Source organism: Cyrtonyx montezumae, unplaced genomic scaffold (genome assembly GCF_038088225.1).
Source record: "Cyrtonyx montezumae isolate F1298 unplaced genomic scaffold, pur_monq_1.0 scaffold_3, whole genome shotgun sequence".
Taxonomy (NCBI): domain Eukaryota; kingdom Metazoa; phylum Chordata; class Aves; order Galliformes; family Odontophoridae; genus Cyrtonyx; species Cyrtonyx montezumae.
Window position 1 is genome coordinate 30,049,106 of NW_027072034.1, and position 21,840 is coordinate 30,070,945.

The window sequence follows — 21,840 nt, forward strand, 5'->3', positions numbered from 1 at the left end:
GCAGAACGAGGACGGGGATGCGTATGCATAAGGACACACGCGGTTAGGGATGCATACGACCACCGCCCCGCCACAGAGCGAACGTCGCCCCTCAGCAAAGTCTCGCGAGATTCCGCCCGGCAGAGGTCCAGATCTCGCGAGGTTTCCGCCTCGCCGCAGGCGGCTGTTCCATGCGGTCGGAACGGGAGCCCGTGCTGGGGCTGGGGCTGGCGAGGGGCGGCGGCCGCGAGAAGCGGCCCATGGAGGTACCGCTGCGGCGGGAATCGCCGCCGCGCCGCGAACCGGACACCGCACCCAACCTGCCGCCGTCCCCGGCGGCGCCGCTTCCCCCGGCGCCGGGTAAACAGCGAGATGAGAAAAGAACGGCGCTGAGCAAAGTGAGGGGCGCGGCGCGGCGCTCGGGGCGGCGTGGGGGCGCGGAACCGCCGCGCTCGGGGCGGGGGTGCGGCCGCTGTGGCACCGCGGCCCCGTGAGTTGCCGCGTCGGTGTGACTAGGAGCGAAATTGGCGTTGGGGAGCGGCGGGAGCGGACCGTCAGCATCGTTGTGGCCATTTTGCTGCTCCGTGCGGTGCCGTTATTCCGTCCCACGGCGTCTGGGGCGATGGCACGCCCCTTGGGGTCGGGGAACCGCGCTGTCGGGTAGACCCGTCTCCTCTCCTCGTTGGGACAACGAGGCTGAGGCTCCAGCCGGAGCTCCCGCTTTAAGGAAGAGCTTGTAGAAGGGGACTAACGCGATTTGGGCTTTTTTCACGCAATTTAGGCTGAAGATAACTCACTCTCGTATCTATGCAGGTGGTTATTCGACGGCTTCCTCCTTGTCTAACCAAGGAGCAGCTGGAGGAGCAGCTGCACCCTCTCCCCGCCCATGATTATTTTGAGTTTTGCACTGCTGATCCCAGGTGAGGATGAGCTGTCTGTGTAGGTTTTCAGGTGCTGGAAACCTGATTAAGGTAGTTTGGACATGCTAAAATACTTATTTTGTCCATGGAGCCCGTTTTGCCAGTTAAGTTAAAATGTTTGGATATATAGATGTCCAGACATAATGCATTCCTGTCCCTTCCTTTTCTACTTACAGTTTTAAAACAAAATTTCTGTGGGTGAATAGAGCATAGTTCTGTTTAAAACCCTCATCCTGCTTTTAACTTCAATTGGTGAAAAGCAATAGGCTGTTTATCAGCTGTGAAAAAGATGACCAAGGGAAACTATCATCAAATGTTTTGTGAGTGCCACTCAACCTTAATTTCTTTTTTGCTTATGTGTTTTTTTATTTATTTCATAGTTATTTTTTTTCTGAGTATTCCCCTTTATTTTTGTCTCATTCAAAACTAAAAAAAAATGAAACAGCGTTTGCCTGGCAGTAAGGTAGAATTTCTGGTGTGCTTATTTAATATACTGAGTATCACAGTGGCAAAGTACCATTCCCTTTTGAACAGAAAGATTTCTAGAACTTAACCATAAAAGTAAACAAAGCATCCTATGTGATATATCTCCTTGTGCTCAGAATAACCAAAGGATGTGATTCATCTTGCCCAGCTTAGCCTATCTTGGTGTGCGCTGAATCATCCTCCACAGGCATATATATATGTGCATACATACGTGTTCTCTCAGAGTCAGTTCTGCAAGGAGAGAGGAACCAGTATCTACTCAGTGAAGTTTCATGGCAGTTTGGTGCTTGCCTGACTCAGCCTGTTAGGTGTATGCACAGCCTCAGAACAACAAAGGATGTTAAGAAGCTAGACAAGAGCAGAATTTAGTCAGATTGAAAGCCTTTTTAGTTGTGTACATTTTTCTAGTGAGCCAAGTCATCCATATTTCCAAATGCTTCAGTCCCAACTGTTTATTTGAAAAGGGAAGAAGAAAGGCATGTCAGACATTCTCCAAAGAGTATATTTGTCCTAACTGCACAAACATCAGAAATAAGTTTAGAAATTAAAATCTTAACTTTCCAAAGCAGTTGTTGGCGTAAGAATCTAGGTAATCACCAGTCTTAAGAAAGGTAAGCAATGGGCAACAGTTGCCAGTATATGATTATTTGTTGGTTTACTGACCAGCATCATTTTGCCCATATTGCCCACCTCATGTTGTGTTTTCTATACATGGTCCTTCTGTCTTTCACTGATTAGTTCTTTGTAGGTCTCGTACCAGGCACATAGTAGCAGTCAGTGCAAAAAATTGAATGACAGTGAATTCACAGAGATTAAATGCTCCCAAGCAGCTACTCGGAGAGGAGGATGTTTTTGGAAGAGAAGGGTGCAAACAAATGGGCAGGCTACGATTCAGAAGCAGACATATTTGCTCTTAAATGCTGTTAGATGTCATTTTAACCCCATCCGTGGATTCCAGAGAACAGAAGTTATAAGAGGTTTATTCAGATTTCTTCAGCTGTGGAGTGCAAACGTAGTACTTTTTCACTCTTAAACTTTGCAACTCTGTCTGAAAATGGTGTCAGAAATGGAAGCTCAAAATGGTTCAGAAGCAGTTAGTTAAATACTTGGGCAAGAATTTATCCATGAAGACCTATTAAACACAAGGGTGCCAGTTCTGAATTACAAAGTCCCTGGGCTGCAAATGGCTGAAATGATGCACTAGGTAAAGTGTCGCTTTGTAGTATCCTCTTATTTATAGATTTCCTCTAAGCATCCGCTACCAGTTACACTCAGAGAGAACTTCTACATTTTCATTAGCAAGGTCATCTCGCCCCGGAGGATAGAACAAACATTTGCAGTGCTGCCTATATGCTTTTGGAAGATATGCATACATCTATCTACTCCAGTTTCACTGTTCTTGTGATAAAGGTTACTTGTAATTTTATAATCTCTTGTTATATGCAAACTGTAAAACTGTTAAAACTTCCGTATAACTAAAATGTCATTATTGTGTAACACTGATACATCCATTTCAGTAAAATCATTTCACAAAGTTTGACTGTTGTGTTGTATTTCATTCATTTTTTTCTGATACATTTGATTCACTGCATTACGTTCTGTTTTCTCTCTTGTACATTGATATCAGAATACAAGCAGAGCAGTGTTTTTGTTGATTCTGTGGCCTTTAGGTACGTTCAGTAGGCATTCTAACAGGTGCTGAAAAATAACTGCTGCTTCTGAGTATTGTTTTAAAGCTGCATGGAAGTGTTTCTGAGCCTTCTAAAACTCTAGTGCAGTGGTGCAGCTCTGGTCCTGCAGGGCTTGGGTCATCCCTCAGGACTGGTGCCGACTGCAGAACTCACTAAGAATGTTGCAAGAGATCTGAACAGGAGCTTTGCTTCTGTGAAAGCCAGTCAAGTAGTTAATGCCGTGCCTTGTATCAGAGACAGGAGTTAGGAATCTTGCAAACAGTGCTCCTCCTCCGCTGTCATAGGCGCTTCCCAATGGTTTGGTCAGGATTACTGTAGGCAAACGGCATTCCTGCTGTAGGATGGCAACGTGTGCACAGGAACTGAAGGGCAACACCTTCAGAGCTTCAGAAGAGTCACCAATGTTGTGGTAAAGGAGGAGTGGTTGTTGGTTGGTCACCACAGCTGCAGCGATGCTGATGGGTTTGCGCTGCTGGGTAAACCGTGCTTGTTTTATGTCTCTAAAAAGGGAGAGTTCGTTTGAAATGAGGTCACTGCTATCTGCCATGTGAATGCCAACAGAAGGTGGGAGGCAAGAATGAAGGCCAGTGGATTTTAGCATGGTGTGTAGACAGAGTTATCAATCAGAAATTATGCTTTATTGTATGAGTGGATGGAGGAGTTTACTAAACGCTCCAAGATGTATGTGTTGATAAATATAATGTGTTGATACATGTGTACATATATATGCACAAACACCACAACTGATAAGTTGGGAAGTAGTTTTACTAGGTTTTAGGTAACTACTTAACTTTGCCATCTCTTTTTACAAAATTGTGCTCAAAGATACTTCATAGAAAAAAGCTTTTAGAATATTTCTGTTGTTAAAGTTGTCATAAAAGGTTTCAAGGGATGTTGTACTTAGCATTTATAAAAATGCATATTACCTAAAAGACTGAATGCTCTGCAGAAAGCAAAGAAACTGTATGTTGAAGAAATGTGACCAGGCAGACTCTTCAGTTATGTCCATAGAAATCCCTCTAATTAGTATCACCAGCATCATCTAAGGTGCATCTGTGCAAGACACGATGCGGATGGAAAGCAGCATTATGGAAAGTAAGCATATGGGAAAAGAAAACCAGCTGCCTATTGGTAGCACTAACCATGCAGCCTCAAAACCGAGTTTCAGATCCCAGGTGGTGTCTGTGGTGGCAGATAATTGAAAAGAGGAGTCGTACAGGACCCAATGTCCCTCCTGTAGTGCAGTGATTGGGGAATTCAGGCAAAAGACAAAGTCCTGCAGAGCAGAAGCTGTTTTCTCCAGTGTCTGTGGAGAGCAGGACTGTTCATTTAAGCAATGAAGAACATACGTAGCATAAGGTAAGAATACTCCTTTGGAAGGGACAGAGGTTTGCTCCTTCCTGGGAGCCACCACTCACCAGACTTCTTTGCAGTCATGCAGCACAGAGGTACTTCTTCCAGCACAGCTATGAAGTGCCACGGTAAACTTGCCTTCTTCATGGACACTTGTAACTTTTTGCTTTCTAAAGAGTTTTCTAATATTAATTTATAACAGTATGTAATCATGAAAATTTAAATTTCATCTTTTTTTTCTTGCTTTGAAAGCAGTGAGCTGAAAGCTGGCTTGTTTCAGCTACATTGCATCTTGCTGATGACCCCACACACTCCTGGAGATGCCTTGTGTTTTGTGTGCAGACCGGAGGTTTGCAAATCTGATAATGCAGAACTCTGCAGGGTGTGCAGAAGAACCCTATGTCCATACGTCACCACGCTCATTTGGATGAGCTGTCTAGATTCCTGCAAGCAGTCTGTACCCTGATATGCAGCATCTGCATGGGCTGTGGTGGATAAGGAAGCACGCTCTATGTCTGCAGCATCTTTCAGCACTGCCTCGTGTGGACAGCATAGCACTAGCTGTGCCCGATCAGGCACTTCTATGGTAGCCTCCCTCCTTCAAGATCTTCAGAAGCCTCAAGGCCATGGCCCTGCACACCCTGCTCTGGGTGGCCCTGCTGGAGCAGGAGACCCAGAGGGCATTGCCAGCCTCAGCCATCCTGTTATACCTGCTTGCAGTTCATCCAATGCTATTCTCTTCCTAGAATGTCAAAATAGTGAATAAGTATGTATGAAGTAACAATTGCATAGAATTAGAAGGCACACCTTCTGCATGATTTAGGGGTGCCTTGTAAAAAACCTAAGCGAGGAAAGCCCTCTAGCACTTTGTTAAATAGCACTTTGTTAAATGCTTCTCCTGATTACAATGATAAGCACAAGTTCGGGGGTTGTACAAAATGGTTAGACATCAGCAACACTGCTCTCTGTGGTCACCTTCAAAATGCAAAGTGGAATCCACATGGACACACATCCGAAAATTGAAAAAAATGATTACTTGTAGTAACTCATTCTTTGAGATGCCACATGTATGTGACCCATGTCTTTGCTCTTGCTACTGGTTGTGAAAATCTGATTCTGAAATAGCTGTGATTTAAATCTGATTGTAGCCATGTGTGTTGGTTGTCTTCTGCTGCTGCTGAGTTTATCTTAAGACAGCACTTGTATGGCAGCGGTATTATGAACGCGGATGTACTAAAATTATGGGCTCACGTCCAAATCAAATATGTTCAAGTATATTAAAAAAGTGTATTAACATGTAGACATCATTAAAAGCAGATTAAGCCAAACCTTTTTACATCATAATTGTGTGGGAGAGAGAGTTAAGTATGCACCTGACACTTAGCTGATGAGTGGTAATGCATTACATTATCGCAGTTCCACTGGTGGAGGTGGTGTGCCAGCCCTGAGGTTTTGATCTGGCACGCTAATATTTAGAGTGGAACCAATGCCAAAAAATTCTTGAAGGATCACAATTACATTAGGTAAGTACCTGTTCTTTCTTTTGCTAAAAACTGTTTTTTCAGTAATTTTTCTCCACAATTAGACATTGCATATATATTCATGCACGTGTCAAATTGAGTTTGTTTATTTGTATGTAATGCAGCATATTATCTTGCTAAATACGAAGTTATTTAACCTTTCTTAAAGTTGAGAATCTCTTTAAATCAGTGATAGCTTGGCAACTTCCAGATCACTGAAAGCTTTTACTTCTGCTGTCTGGAAGACTTTCCTAACATGCTCACAAAGTTCCCCAAAAGCAGTACTATTATTCATCTTTCAAGTCACGAACAAATAGACTTAAAGCTTTGATCCTGCAAAATGGAAATGTATGCTACGCCGTTTAAGGAGAAAAAAGAAACTAGAAACATTTGTCTCCATTAAGAATAAATTTCACAGTTGCATCAGGAATTCAGTCACTGACTTGCTTTTTGTCGTAGATATAATTTTTATCTGTATGTAGAAACTTGCATGATTAAGCCATTTCCCAAAGAGAATGAGAGTTGCAATGTGATCCTTCTATTTCATTATTTTTCCAGTCCTGAACAGAATAGTAAATAACAGAAAATAATGTTTCTTGTTGCAGCCTTTATCCTCATCTCTACTCAAGAGCATACATTAACTTCAGAAATCCTGAGGACATCCTTCTTTTTAGAGATCGCTTTGATGGCTATGTCTTCATTGATAATAAAGGTTGGACTATTTGTAAGATATTACATGTGAATACGTACATACATACATATCATTTTAGAACATTAATTCATTTCATTTTTTCTAATTAAGCTTTTTTTTTTCTCAACATGCAGTAAATTACATAAAAGTAAATTACATGAAAGTACACTAAAACAAAATCTGGCTATTGCAAGATAGTGAAGTGAACTATTTATTTGTCCATGCAGTCCTACTTGTCTGCATGGTGTGCATACTTTATCTGCGTTTTTGTACCTCAAGCAGTACACTGTCAGGAGCCTATTAATTATCCTTTGTGAGCTTCACAATTCATCACAGTAGTGACCCAAAACATTGCAAGCACGAGCAGCTGGATCTTTGATGTGTGTCTGTGAGATAAAGTGGTGCTGTGTATTCCCCTTTTGAGAAAGCAAAAACAAAAACATTGTCCTCACCATTTTGGTTGCACAGTTTGAGATATGTATGCCTTGAGTTTTCAGAGAGCATTTATTTTTGACAGAACCTAAGATGTTTTCAGGCTGATTTCCATAACTGTGTATGCTCACCAGCATTTGTTGATAAGAGCATGGACTTCTTGAGTTGCAAGCAAAGGAGTGATGAGATTAGTTGCTGCCTTTGAAATGTTCAGTCTGCAAGTTTGTCCAGCAGATCTCTGTAATGAAGGAGTGGATACATTCTGTTCTACAGCAGAATCAAGCAGCCATAGCCAAGAAATAGTGTGTTCCCGTGACTGTTCCTTCCCTCACTCACAGATTGTGTTAAAAATTGCATGGATTGTATAAAAGGCATATTGATTTGTGGGTTTCATTGCACATTGTCTGATTTGTATACTGAATGTTGCTGAGATCCTGTGAAATAGTCCTGTCTGGTCTTACTGGAGAGTTATTCTGTATAGAAGCTGTCTGCCAAGCTAATACGTATCTCTGCAGCTCTTCCTGCCTCAGATGTTTTATATGCTCCGTCCTCGAACTGTTCAGGTTGGATGGGACTTTGGGCAGCCTGATCTTTAAGGTCCATTCCAACCCAAACCATTTGTTAATTCTGTGATAGGCTTCTAACTTGGATTTGGATAGAGTTTTCCAAAGATGGAAAGTAGCACATTCCTTGCAGTATATGGTTTCAAATTCTGTTGTAAAAGACGAGGCAGAGCAGCTCTGTACTAACAGAGTTCCCTAATATTCATGTTTTATCTTGCCTTCTTCTCTGGAACAGCTGGGTTGCTTTAGCTGAAGTAGAAATAAACTATTTTTATGATTCTTCCAAGACTTCACTATGTCTAAATTAGGCACGTTCCTCAATGTTGTGCTGGATTGAAGCCAGAATATTGTGTACATTACCAAGCTGAGTTTGGAGACAGCTGGTCAGTTTGGCACGGATGTTTGCAAATAACAAGCCCAAGTTTAGATTGCAAGGGCCTTCAAGTGAAGCTGTGGCAGCATCTCATTTATGAGGCTAAAACTAAAACGAGGATTACAAGGTTCAGTATGGTTAACAAATGGTAGCAGATTTAAATCAGATTTTCAGTAGACTTGAACTAAGTGTGGTCTTGAACCTGCAGTAAGTGGAAACCAGGCAAAATTCAAAAGCTACACGCTGTTCTCACAGCAATTAAAAGAAGATTCCAGGCTGCAGGGCACAACTCAAAACCAAAGAATATAGCCAGTAAACACTAACTAGAGGTTGTGTAGTTCATCATAAACAGAAAGCTGAAAGTAGAGTTTCACACAGTTGTACATTGTGAGTTTTAGAATTCTGAAAGAAGGCAGCATTTCTTTTGACTGTATATTGGCCAGCTTTTTTTTTTAATTTAGACTTCTGACAACAAAATTTTACAGAAGTAGCTCGATTGTTTAAGAGTCACTTCCCAGTAGTACTTACTCATTTGTCAGCATGAGATTTTATGCCAGTTTTTCTACTCAATAGCAATCGTTGAAGAATTGAATTATAAATGATAATGCAAGACTTCTTTTGTGCAATAGAACTCATCTTTATTTTGACAGCTTTTCCTAGCATGTCAAAATAATACTTTAATAATAATAATTTTTAAGTATGTGATTCATATATAAAAGTATTTTGTTTTTAATCCAAAATACAGCCATGTGCAATTTATCCTTAGAAATTTAGCATGGGATTTTAGAAACATTCACCTTTACTTCCAAGTCAGGCTACCCAACGCGAATTTGAAAAGTTTGGAAAACCTTACTTGAATATAAGGAATGCTTCCCAAAATAAGTGTTGATCTCTTTGAAGGTTTGGAGTACCCTGCAGTGGTTGAATTTGCTCCATTCCAGAAGATTTCAAAAAAGAAGTTAAAAAAGAAAGATGCCAAAGCTGGGAGCATTGAAGATGGTAAGCCTATCTTCTTGATGTCACAATGGAAAAGAGATTCCATTTCTGTAATACGAAGTACTAACATCATTCAAACATTTATCTTCACAGACCCAGAATATAGGAAATTTTTAGAAAGTTACTGTGCTGATGAAGAGAAAATCTGTGCCAATCCTGAGACTCTTTTGGGAGAGATTGAGGCCAAAACAAGGGAACTCATTGGTCTGTTTTCTTGACTTTTCTTATTTTTGAGAATATTAAATACGTTATTTTTATATCTTTAAGGTATTACCTGCATGCTATGACCTGTTCAGTCTGACAGAGGCTGAGGTTTTCACACTGAGAATTTTTATTCCCCAGCCAAGTAGTGAGAGGAGACACCTCTCCTGTCCCTTTGAGGCTCTGTGCATGGAATCACTTGACTTCACCAGAAGTTGCGCATGCCGATTGGCTTCAGTTAGGTCCTTCATACTTCTAAATGCTTACAGATGTGTTATTAGAAGATGCAAGATTTATTTTTATAAGATAATGTAGCTGAATACTTTACAATTACTCTCTGACGTTAGCTACTTTTACTGTGAAACAAGAAATGACCTCTGTTCTCACAGTCAAGGTTCTGCAAAAGCTTTGAAAGTAAGGCTATGCTTTATTCTCTATATGCATACAGCATGACTGTCACAGTCTCATGGGGAATCTTTAATAAGATACTGAAATCTTCCTGAATGAATTACATCAAATTTCAATTACAGGTTTCAGCAATAGGAATATTACTAGTTACAAGCACAAATCACGAATGTATTGTCAACAAAAAGCAAACTGTGTGCTCTGATCCACGTTGTGCTGTATGACAGAACTATGATGCTTTTTCTTCTTTTCAATTCAGTCTTTCAGAGAGTACCTTTACGGGACTGACTGCAGTGACTGTAACACTGCAGTAGTGCCATACTTTAGATAATTATTTGAATATCCGCAGATGTGTAAGGGAAGGCTGTTATTAGAAGATGCAAAAGACAGACATGAAAAGATGTGGGAAAAAAAATCAGATGAGATGAAATGCAGCATTCAGCACAGCAGTGATGACTGCTCACCTTTTTCTGAGGTCAGAATATCTTAATTGCTAGGACCATTAGAAAATTGAACTTCATAGAGAAAATTGAAGCTGCTAAAAGAGTGTGCAGCACAGACAGTGAACAATGAGGAGCAGTAAGCATTGCAAGAGGTGGTCACAGGTGATGAAACCTCTCTACCAACATGCTGAGGGCAAGGAGCCCTGTCCAGCTCTGGCTTGGAATAGTTTTGCACCTAGTACAAGTCAGAGCCCTTTCAGGACTCCTGCAGTACTGAGAGAAAATTTTCCTAGGATAGGAAAGACCTATTTTTCATTCCAGATGTGATGTAGAAGAATAGATGTGTTGCACAAGAACTTCTTTATGGTGAGGGTGACGGAGCACTGGCACAGGCTGCACAGGGGGGCTGTGGAGTCTCCTTCTCTGGAGATATTCAAGACCCGCCTGGACGCCTACCTGTGCCACCTGGTGTAGGGAACTGCTTTAGCAGGGGGGTTGGACTCGATGATCTCTTGAGGTCCCTTCCAAACCCTATGATTCTATGATTCTATGTGGTATAATCTTTTCAAAGCCTTTAAATAATAGTGCCATGTCACACTGAGAAACACAGATAACTTTGCAGAATACTGGAGCTTGGCAGCTGCCAGAACGCAGCTTTCAGGGTGGCAGGGATCACTGGAGTGCTGCACCTCTTAAGTGACAACATCTAGAGTGCTCACTCTGTCCCCTGGTGTGACAATTTGCTAAGAAAAAAACAAAACCAAACAAGCAAAAAACAACTTTTGCTGTTATTTCTTTACAATGTAAAAATAGCCTGCTCTTTTTCTCTCTCTCTTTTTTTTTTTTTTGGGGGGGTCCCTGCCTGTTACAAGCATTAATGCAAAGTGCCATTGGTTCTTTGTATGTGTAAATTAATTGTAGACTAGGAAGATGTAGAACTTAAACAGTTTAGAAGAAATTGAAGTTACTGAACTGTGGGCATTTAGTAAGTTCTGTTATTGGTAATATTGTTATTCTTCTCAATATGGAAGTTCCTCAATAATTTTTATTTACACCTACATCATCCTAGTATTTAAGAGCAGAGTAAAAGCAGTCAACTTTTTCTATAGTTTATAGTTTCCAGGAAAACAGATTAACTTAAAAATACTCTGACTCAGTGAAAATGATTAGTCTTGAGAGCTGCAAAATAAAAGTTGCCCGAGGGCAGCTTGACATAAGAAATGCTAACATTTTGTGTGTATTAAATCACAGAAAATCCAAACCGTTTGTTTTTGCTATCAGTACAAAAACAAAGATTACTAGATCTGGCAAGTTTGTAACAGAGGTATGTAAGACATCAGGTTACAGGTATGTCTAGTTTCAAGGGTGCTAATAACTACTTAAGTTAATGAAAAATATGCCCAGGACTTTGTTGGCAGAATTGGGCCTCACATTCTCAGCATTTCTCCAGGTAGTGTTGCTACTGCAAACCAGCATGGTTTGTGCATTACGTCAGATACATTAGCTCATCAATTTCAGTGTGACAGAGATATAAAACAGATTTTCTCTGTAACAGGATTAAGGTAAGCTCATTCTTCTGTCTTGTTTGTAGAAAGAAAGATAACATATAGAAGTTATTGCTGATGGAGTTCTTCATTTTAGAATCTCTTTTAACACTTCTTAAATGTTTGCAGAAAAAAAAAAACCTCTTAAATTTTCATTTAGATTAAGGCTTATAAATGAGGGGAGTAAGATTCAAATTTTATTGAGGAACATGTTTTTTCATATTCCTCTTCTGAGAGTACTCTCACACTGCCTCTCTTCTGTGAACTTCCATGTTGCTGTTTCTGATCCAACCCCTTGCACTGCATCCTTAATCATGTCTAGAGTCAGGTGCTGCAGTCCTGGTGTGGCAGATCCTTCCCCATACCTTCTGGTGATGATCTGTGGTCAATTCCAGCATGTGGAAATGACCAGAGATGCTCAGACAGGGAACTTACAGTGGCAGGAGAGGGCGGCACAGCTGCTGATGAGGGGGAAGGGAGGACAGTGAGGACTTAAAATATGTCAGAAATTATGGGCAGGTGGGAAAGAAAGAAACAGCACAGGAAGTATAGGGGTAGAGAGAGAAGTACCTCAAGTCAGCAAGTCAGTTCTGCTTGTCACTTTTGTTCATTGATATTTGCTAAAGATAATTACTGAATCAAATACAACCTTCCAAGTTTTTTTGTTTAGTTTTGGTTTTGCTATTAATTTATTTAGACATTCTAAACAAAAATGCTTTTGAGATATGTGGTTGTGTCTAGATTATGGCTACACCATTTTAAATTTGATTGAGAATTTCTTTCTTCTTTCTTCCTCTCCCTTTTCTATTCTTTCTTCCAAATCATATAATGTACAATTTTCTTCCAGTTTCAGAAAGAGTCCTGTAAAAAAAATGTAGAGCATTTTTTAGCTGTAGGTATTGTCTGTAACTCTGTCCTGAGTCATCTAAGATTGCCAACAGTCTTTTCAACTACTCCCAGCTATAGGTATGCAGGTTCAAATTTAATTCAGTGCTGACAGTCACAGATGCCATATATATGATAAAGAATTTGATGATGTATCCAAGCTGTAGAATTTAGGGATGGCTCAGGCAAGTGGCTTAGGCTTGATTTTGGAGTGTGGGGATAGCTCTGTAATATAGGGATGACTGTGTGATACAGCAGATGATCACCCAGATATGTTGTTTGGGAAACCAGAGCTTTATTGAATCTGTTGATGCTTTGTTGTGTCCTGGGACAAACTATTTATCTTTTGTTATTATTATTTTCCAATGGAATGGTGAATGCTAAATGGGAGTTAAATTGAAATGTTATATATGAATGAAAATGTTTCTTTCATAATGTACTTTGAAATCTGGGACTGAAGAGTGATGTGTGAGATTACAATAATGTGGACTGTACGTGAAGAGCAATCTAACTAGGTTTTGATGTACAAAAGTGAAAAGAGGAATAGATATAGTGGTAGGAATTAGATACCGAACACATTTATTTTCTGGTGAATAGCTCTTCGATGAGCAAGAGGAAAATGCCATTTTCTGAACTGAAAATATATGATTCTAAATTTAAAACTTTAATATTTAAGCAACATATCTCTGTTGCTTCTTATCCTATCAGAAAAAAACCCCACAACTAATAATGTGTTTCTAAAATGGAATGATGGGAATGCCATCCAAAATATTTAAAATAAATAGGTTTATAAATTATTTGGCTCCCTTGCAGATAAAGTTAGAAAGAAGGGATTAGTACTGAAGTAAAGAAATGAGTACATATTTTAGGAGTTGAACACTATATCACAAATTTTTTGTGTTTTAGCTAGAAGAACAACACCCCTTTTGGAATATATTAAAAATAGAAAATTAGAAAAGCAGGTACGTCCAGATTTTTGCCTGAAGTTCAACATTTATGTTTCTTGTGGTTTTCCTTTGGGCAATTTACAATTAATCATTTTGAACTCTTCAGAGAATTCGAGAAGAGAAAAGAGAAGAACGAAGGCGGAGAGAATTGGAGAAGAAGCGTCTGCGAGAAGAAGAGAAAAGGAAACGCAGAGAGGAGGAAAGACGTAAAAGGAAAGAAGCAGAGAAACATAAGAAAATTTCTGAAAAAGAAATAAGGATCAAGGTACCTAAAGAAAACAGAACAAAACCTCCTCTGTTTAAATTCAGAGGTTCTTTTGGTTTCATGCTGTTTATACAGTGTACTATGCTACGGTGTGGTGATAGCAAATTCATTTTTACTGGAAGGAGAAATAACGTAAAGCTTAGACTAAGCACTGTTGTTGAGAAGTCAGACTAATTACCTTAGATACAATGACAAATGCAGTTACAATGACAGGCAACTCCAAGTATACCCTTAAACAACGCCACATCCTGTGCTGACATAACCTGACAGAGCCAGATTGTTCTGAGCTAACACATCAGAGCATTAATGCAAATATGGTTTTTAACACTTTGTCATGTAAATCTAGCTGTATGTGCTGAGGGTCTCTTCTGTTTATGCTCAGAACTGATTTATTTTAATGGTATCCTTTATTAAAAGGTCTTGTTTAATTTATATGTAAGTATATATTTTAATAATGTTATACTTATACATTATAATGTGTAAATATAATATAGAACTGCTCCATAGTTATATACATATAAATATTTGTACTAATAATGTCTATTAATATCACTGCATATAATTTCATGCTGTGTTGTCTTTTAACAACCTGAATGGATGTGCTTTTAATGACTTAAGTGGGTGCATTTGCTGATATTAAGTCTCCACATTCAAAACCTTCTTTGTATAAGACAAGATACATCAAAACTATTCACTTCATGTAAATTTTGTGGTACTGGAAAGGTTTTGCAGACTTTTTGATTAAGTAAATTGGTAAAAGATTCTGTAGCCTAATACGAGGATGCACAGACTCACTCCAGATCTTGTGAGAGAGATGAGCCACAAAACTGTGTAGCTCTTTCCTCTTCCTCTTCATCCCAGACAACATTTGCCTTCATCTGGATGCACAGGAACAGTAAGTTCTGAAGCAGTTACACATTTTTCATGTGTGTGTAAGAAAAAACATTCTGGAACTTCAGAAGAAAAGGTACTTGTCCTTTAAAAGATATTACCCAAAATTTGTTGTCCAAAAAACCCCAGTGTTTATGATCTATCATCTGTGAGAATGTGACCTTGAAAACTAGTTTTGTCCCAGAGGGAAAGGAAAATACTACGTGAGGGAAACAAGTTAGATTCTTCTAGGTATTGAAGAAGAAAAACTTTTCAGAAAAAAAAATATGGTGGAATGAAAAGTTTGTTGAGATGTTCTTCTTATTACTGAAAAGTTAGAAAACTAATTGGAGTCACTTGGTCCTTCCATAAAGGTTATGGCTGTGATTCTAGATACTGCTCAAGCCTTGTTTGGATTATTTGTTGTGGGAGCAACAGGAGTCTTGGAAAGTTTATCTCCAGAGTTACAAAGTAATATGATATTTCCTGCTAAAACCTTAACTTTTCCTCAGTCTGTATTTTGTTAAGGTTATTTATACAAAGTACCTATTTCCCTACGGCAGCCTGTCCCAAATTGTTAGTGTGTCACACATTTTATATATAATATTTAAAGGAGTGATGTATTAATCCTGCTCTTTTTATAGAATTGTAGAGGTTCTGCTTTTTTTTATATTGGCAATGACATTGAGCTCTGTTGTTACATAATTTCTAAGAAATCATAGACTATACATAAAACTCAGGAGAGAAAAGTAGATAAGTGCTTTCTCCAATAGTCTTGATGTATTTTGAAGCATGCTGGTGAATGCCTGCTAGTGACTGTACCTCCTTACCAAAAGTACACTGCCCTTTAAAAATAACTTTTTAAAAGGTATACTTAATAAAAGATATTCACAGCATTTAATAAGATATCTTAAATCTTAACATGTCATTGTTATACTTAAAATGTTAAAATGTCTGTTACAACAGAAGATAATAAGTTTATGTCCTAATATAAACAAATATGTTTTAGCTTCTTAAGAAGCCTGAAAAAGGAGATGAGCTGGCCAGTGAAAAGCACAAAGACAAAGACGAAGAAGCTGACACTGAAGAAAACAAATGGGATAAATCTCCTGGACCTGGGAGTATAAGATCCAAATCATTGGAAGGTTCACTAAGAGAGCTTAAGGAGAAGTAAGTATTTATCTTAGGGGCTCCAAGTTCGATTCTAAATGCTTTGATTTGAAGGCTTAGTGATGGTGGAAGTGTTTGGCTGGGTGTTTATCAGCAAGGAGCTGATTTCATTTTGCTTGTGTGCAAATCTCTCACTGTCTTTTTTGTAAAAGGTATTTAGTTACAACTTACTGACCTGATGGCAGTAGTAGTGGATGCAGTTTATTATTTGTGAAATGCTTTGAAATCCCAGATTGGAAGGATTTCTTCGTGGGAAGTAATTGAGAGTTTCATTGTTATTTCACCTGTTCCATATCAAGAGCTTGGGTAAGGCCCAATTTCCATTACTGATGTCAATGTCCTCCAGTCCTTACTTTTCATCACACTTTCTTCGTTTTAAATTCACATTATTGTGTTTGATAACTGGGACAACGGCAAAATAGTTAAGGTGTGACTGACAGCCTTATGATAGATGCAGAAGGCCATCTCTCTCTCTCACTGCCTTTTGTGCAGCATATGCAGTAGCAGAAACAAGAGGTATAGCTCACTTCTGTAGCTACTGTATGCTCACAGTGTCTTGGAAGTGTTCAGCAGCTGGTTCTCTCTTTTATTCTTTGGCATGTGTGTCCCACTGTGAGCAGGATTCACCCACAGAGATGTAATGTAAGAGTAACGTTGCTAAGGTAAATAACACTTTTCCAATTGTGTTTTCCAGCCAAGCTCTCAAAAAAAGTAATTTGCAAAATGAAAGAGCTGCATCTGAGATGTCACGTATACGTGTAACTTGTACATATGGATGAACAGAGCATTTAAGTAACTCACCTAAGGTGGTATATGTAACGTGTCAGAGAAGGATTGGGATTGTGCTGTTGGAGGTCAAGAAGTTAAAATGTTACCCTTCTCACGTAGGTTCCATGTTCTTCAGCAAAGGAAAAACAGGAAAGGAAGGGGCTCCAAAAATGCTTGCAGTGGCAAGTCATTTTTTTTGCTAATAAGACTCTTATGGACTACACTTTGTGTTCTGCCATATAGCACTTTCAGAACTGATCCTGAAAGGTTAAGGAGGCATCACTATTGGTTTTCCTGGTGTAAAAGAGAATCCTTTTGGCTGTGCATGTACACTAAGTTACCTTGTCTTTCCAAGTGCTTGCTTCATCATGACTATTGATTATTAGGGTTAATAGATACTGTGCTATTGACAAAGAAATCAGTAAAAAAACAGAACTTGCATCTCTCCATGAGAGGCTCATTTAAAACTGGTTAGCTATAACTTTCTACCTTTACTTTGTAATCAAATTACTGCTAATCCCTGTTTCCACTCCTCTTCCTTATGACCAAACTTCAGTTAGCTGCTCCAACCACACTGGAAGTGTGGTTGAATCTAAATCTAAGAATCTAAATCTTCCGGGGAAGATTTAGATTAGACCTGAGGAAGCATTTCTTTTCTGAAAGAGTGGTCAGGCACTGGAATGGCCTGCCTAGGGAGGTGGTTGAGGCACCATCCCTAGCGCTGTTCAAGAAGCGTTTAGATGAGGTGCTAAAGGACTTAATTTAGTAGTTGGGTAGAGATAGTGATAGGAGGATGGTTGGACTAGATGATCTTATAGGTCCTTTCCAACCTTATGAACTTATGAACTTATGAACTTATGAACTTATGGAGCTGAGCTCTGTATCCCTCCCTTGGGCACAAGCATTCCTCCATCACCCACAGGAGGAGACAGCAGAGCACTGGGAAGCACTGCAGCAGTGAGTCTGGATGTGCCCCTGTCTTTGGAAAGGACAGGCTCCAGAGCCTTGCCAGGACTTTCCTTCTTCAATTTGAACCATCCAAATATATGAAACATACAAAAAGAAACTACCTGCGTTTGCCACTCTGAAAATCTAATCTACTCTGTAATCTTTCTTCATTATTTACAGTTTTCTTTTATGAGATAAGCACACGCTTGCTGAACTGGAACAATGAAGTGAGTTAGAGAGCTGAGTGTTGTATCAGGCAGGCAGCAAAATGCTGCAAACTAAGAGTCTTTGTAATATAAACCCACTGCAGCACAGCATAAATTAAGTATTACATTGTGATAAGGTAATGGTGGTTGCCCCCCCAAAAATATTAAGGTAGGCAAAAGTGTTTGGAGACACAATAAATAAATGCTGGGGGTGCAAGTATTCATTTTAACAAATACCTTCCAGAAGTTCCAGTGTCAGTGAATAATTTTTATTAACAAATGGTTACACAGTATAAGCACAGTTCCTTTGGGCCCTGAATGCTCCCGTTCAAGGCAGTACTCGTGTACACAAGTACGGGTCATCTCAAGAGCTGACACAAGACCTGGTTGTGCAGCACAAGATTATGTGAGAAGCACTCGGGAACCACTTAATGGATTGCAGAGGGGGATAAAGGCTGGAGCAGAGGCCTCCCACAGCAGGTGCACAGAAAGTAGATTTTACTTGCAAAGTTTTATCTTTTGGATCTGAATGCATCGTGGAGAGCTGGATATATGTGAGTGAGACATTCAGCAAAATTGCACATAACCCTTCTTTATTAGAGGAAAAACAGCCTTCACATACAACTGACATAAAGACTGTTGAAGACAAAGTAAGGCTTTGTATTCTATAGTGCAATAGCTTTTTTCTTTTAACTATTAATTGCTTGGATTGTCTTTTTTTTTCCTACATACTTATAGGTCACAAAATGATAGTGACAGAGAACAAAGAGATTTGGAGAGAAGATTTCGAGAAAAAGAACCTGAAAGGCAAAGGTATCGACTGGATGATGGCAGAAAGCATAGAGCTCACTATGAGTTCGACAAGTTTGTGAGAAGGAATGAAGAAGAGCTGAAATGGGGGAAAGGATACAACCAAGACAGAGGAAAGAAAGGGAACCACAACTACAGCTTCACTGTGGAGGCAGTAGACAAACTGGGTAAAGAGGACAAGTGTGATGACATGGCATCCAAAAAGGAGCGCATAAGAAATAAGGTTCTTTTATTCATTTAGGATAATATTTCATTAGTTAAATATGCTTCAAGATCACAGGTTTTACTTTTGCAAACTCAGCATAAAGATGCTTTTTAAAAAAAGCAATTCTTTATTTCATTTTCAGTAAACCCCCAACTTCTTTTTATTGCTGTCAGAAGACAACAGCATTTGAAATAAGTTACAATCTCTGCTCATTTGTATGAATCACGTATAACATCCTGTCTTACTTTCAAATCTAGCATTTTTAGAACGCTATTCTTGGAAGCTTTGTATTTTATGAGTGCACACTTGTTACACTTCTGGTTTGCAATGAAATTCAATAACTGTGGCGTGCTAGTCTTTGTGTTTCCATTGCCAGGACATCATTAAGGACATAACCTAAGTAAGGACATACCTAAATAGCTAATTCTGAAAACTGTGGTATTTAGAGGAATATCCAATTTCTTCTATGTTGTATACTTGCTGGTTGGAGAAAGCTGTTGTTTGGTTAGGACAAAACACGTTCGTGTTCAATGTCAGGGAAAGAACAGGTGCAAAAGCAGCGCAAATGGGGCTGGTAGCAGGGTGTGTGGCAGAGCTGTCCCCCTTGTCTCCCAGGGACGTGGGTATCATTTTTCTCAAGCTCTGATTTCATGGATGTACCAGAGTCTCTTCAGGAGGTGGTTATCCTTGTCAGCCTCACTCTCAATCTGTTCTGGTCCTAGATTTTCTACGCAAGATGACTGAAACATTATTTTGTTTAGAAATTAATTCAGCATGTGAATCTCTTCTTTCAAACCAAATTCCTGATATGGGGTGAGGGCTAGAGCTGACAAGGAGTGAGCTGGTCATGCGTGGCTTGTATGTATGGAACACATACCAAGCCAGTTGGGGCGGACTCGCTGTGCAAGCTGTGTTGGTCACTTTGTGCAAAAAAGGGCTGCTTTAAAATAGGCTGTTAATTTTGTTTGCAAAACTTAATACAAGAATTCGATCCAAAAGCTGTGGTTTCAGTGGATGTGTTGCTCCATACCATTAAAAATTGATATTTATGTCAGTGAAGTAAACAATCTACTAGGAAAAGACTTCTTAAAGCAGTGTTTCAATAATACATTTTATTATTGAAATTTTCAAGAATAAAAAGCGCTCTCAAGAGTTGTGGAACTTCCCATTTACAGGCTGAAGGTCTCTTTTCCTTGTACACTGCTCCTTCTTCCATTTCCCAGTGGTCAAATCAGAGCGTGTGTGACTGGGTCAGCAGCACTGAACACGTTCAGTTGAGGATAATTTCCTAGCTGTTTTCCACTAACCTGCACTCTGGTTTATCTCATTTTATTGTGCTTATAGTTAATATTTGTCACTTATCTGCCATGTTGCAAGTGTGCAGGCTGCTGTTCTTCCTCCTCTCTGCTGGTGAAGGTAGCAACATATTTCATGGTTTTACCTGGGCATGCACAGTAGTACTGTGTTTGATAATCAGCTGCAGTCTTTCTCCTTGTTTATGTCAAATGTGTCATAGGAGCTTTCTTTTTTACAGCTTTCTTTGCTTTTTCAAAATGCTTGGCTTTCGAGAATAGTGTTGAAAGCAAGACAGATAATAAATACTCAGTTCATTTTCATTACACTTCATTTTTTCCCCAGTTCTTATGATACGTAAAGTAATTTAACACAAAATCTGCTTTCTTCACAAAAACTTATCTCTGTAAAGCCCTACCTGTGTATCCCACACAGGTTTCTCAGAGAGTTAACCCCATCTGCTCCCCCCTAGGATCGCCCAGCCATGCAGCTGTACCAGCCAGGGGCTCGCATCCGAACACATACGGGGTCCTCGAGTAAAGCCTACGACTGCAGTGGGAAATCTTCTGAAGAAGCTCTTGACAAAAAGTATGAGGTGGATAACTCAGTGGGAGGTGGTTCTGAGAAGAGTGAGGAAGAGGAATAAAACAAACTGGAGGAAAGACCCGTGGAGAGGGATGAACTTCAGATTTATCATCATCACATAGAGCTGTTTCAGAAGCCCAGCGCCAATAAAATTGTCATCGCTTTCTCTTACTTCCTATGACAAAAAGGAAAGAGCGACTGGAGATGCGTGAAGTATTTTACAGCGAAGGAATATGGTTGCTTTTTTTTACATAAAGCAGAGCAAACGTCACTTGCCCAATGTAAAAGCTGTCTGATGTTTTATTAGATTCACCTTGAGGTAAGAAATCTCACCGTTATAAATGAATATTTATAGAAAGCTTCAGAAGCGATCTCACCTTTTCAAGTCTAAAGAAATGAAATGTGGATTTGTGTCAGTGTGAGGCCTGAAGTGCTTCCAGTGTGTTGGGTGCACAGCAGTCCCAGAGCCCCTTCCTGCAAATGGCAGTGCTGCCCAGCACCGTGTGCCCCGGGGAGCTCCGCAGCCAGCGGTGCTTGCAGGACACGGTGAAAGGCAGTGGGTGTCTGTACGTACCTCGTTGTGTTTACATTGTTCTTCAATTAACTACAGCATCAAGTAAGTGTTATTAAAGCTACAAGTGTGTTGTTAGAGTGTTTGTCATTTCTGAAGCCACTTCTGCCTTTTATGTTTTAATAGATTCTTGTACTTAAAGCGAAACAAAAGCTAACACAAACCTCAGCACTTAAACAATGCATCTGTTTTTCTTAAAGTAGCTGTTTTTTTATGGTTTTGACACTGACTTTTAAAAAAGTGATTGTACAGTGATGACTTTTTCTATGCTGATGTTTGATGTAAGTTGCAGTTGCAGGGTCTGCACAACGTATGACACGTGAAAGTTCTGGAGTTCGGTTTGTTTAAAAAACAAACACGAGTGCCAGCTGCAAAGTGCCATTTTGTAAGATCCAAGTCAAATTCTGCCCTCTGACACAGGCACATGTACACATGTGTGTGCATGTGTGTGTGTATGTGTTCACAGTGTTTCATCTGGGTTTCAACCGTAGCCGCATGTTTATGGTGGGGCAAAACTTACTCATCTTTTACAGCTGAAAATTGCCACAGTTGTCCAAAATTGAGACCTGCTTTGTTGATTGCATCGAATAGTAAGACATTAATTTCTTTTTGCATCCTCTTGGAGTATTTTGTTAAGCATAACATCTAGTTGTTCTCGACTGAAAAATTATTTATTGTATTTTCCAAGATACTAAGCATTACATGAATAAAAGCAACAAG

At 39.6% G+C, this 21,840-nt stretch overlaps 1 protein-coding gene across 2 annotated transcripts; it reads left to right on the forward strand.

Annotated features, from left to right (window-relative positions):
• The first annotated feature begins 155 nt into the window (after nt 1-155).
• Nucleotides 156-20,675, forward strand: UPF3A (UPF3A regulator of nonsense mediated mRNA decay). Of its 2 annotated transcripts, XM_065741087.1 has the most exons (10): nt 156-377; nt 793-899; nt 6,555-6,661; nt 8,909-9,007; nt 9,098-9,208; nt 13,389-13,444; nt 13,536-13,694; nt 15,574-15,734; nt 18,395-18,689; nt 20,437-20,675. In XM_065741087.1, the coding sequence occupies exons 1-10, from the start codon at nt 171-173 to the stop codon at nt 20,608-20,610; spliced, it is 1,476 nt and encodes a 491-aa protein (XP_065597159.1). In that variant the 5' UTR covers nt 156-170; the 3' UTR covers nt 20,611-20,675. The 2 variants fall into 2 exon arrangements, with proteins under 2 accessions (XP_065597159.1, XP_065597158.1); XM_065741086.1 differs by lacking the exons at nt 156-377; nt 6,555-6,661 and having other exon boundaries at nt 772-899.
• The last annotated feature ends 1,165 nt before the right edge of the window (nt 20,676-21,840 follow it).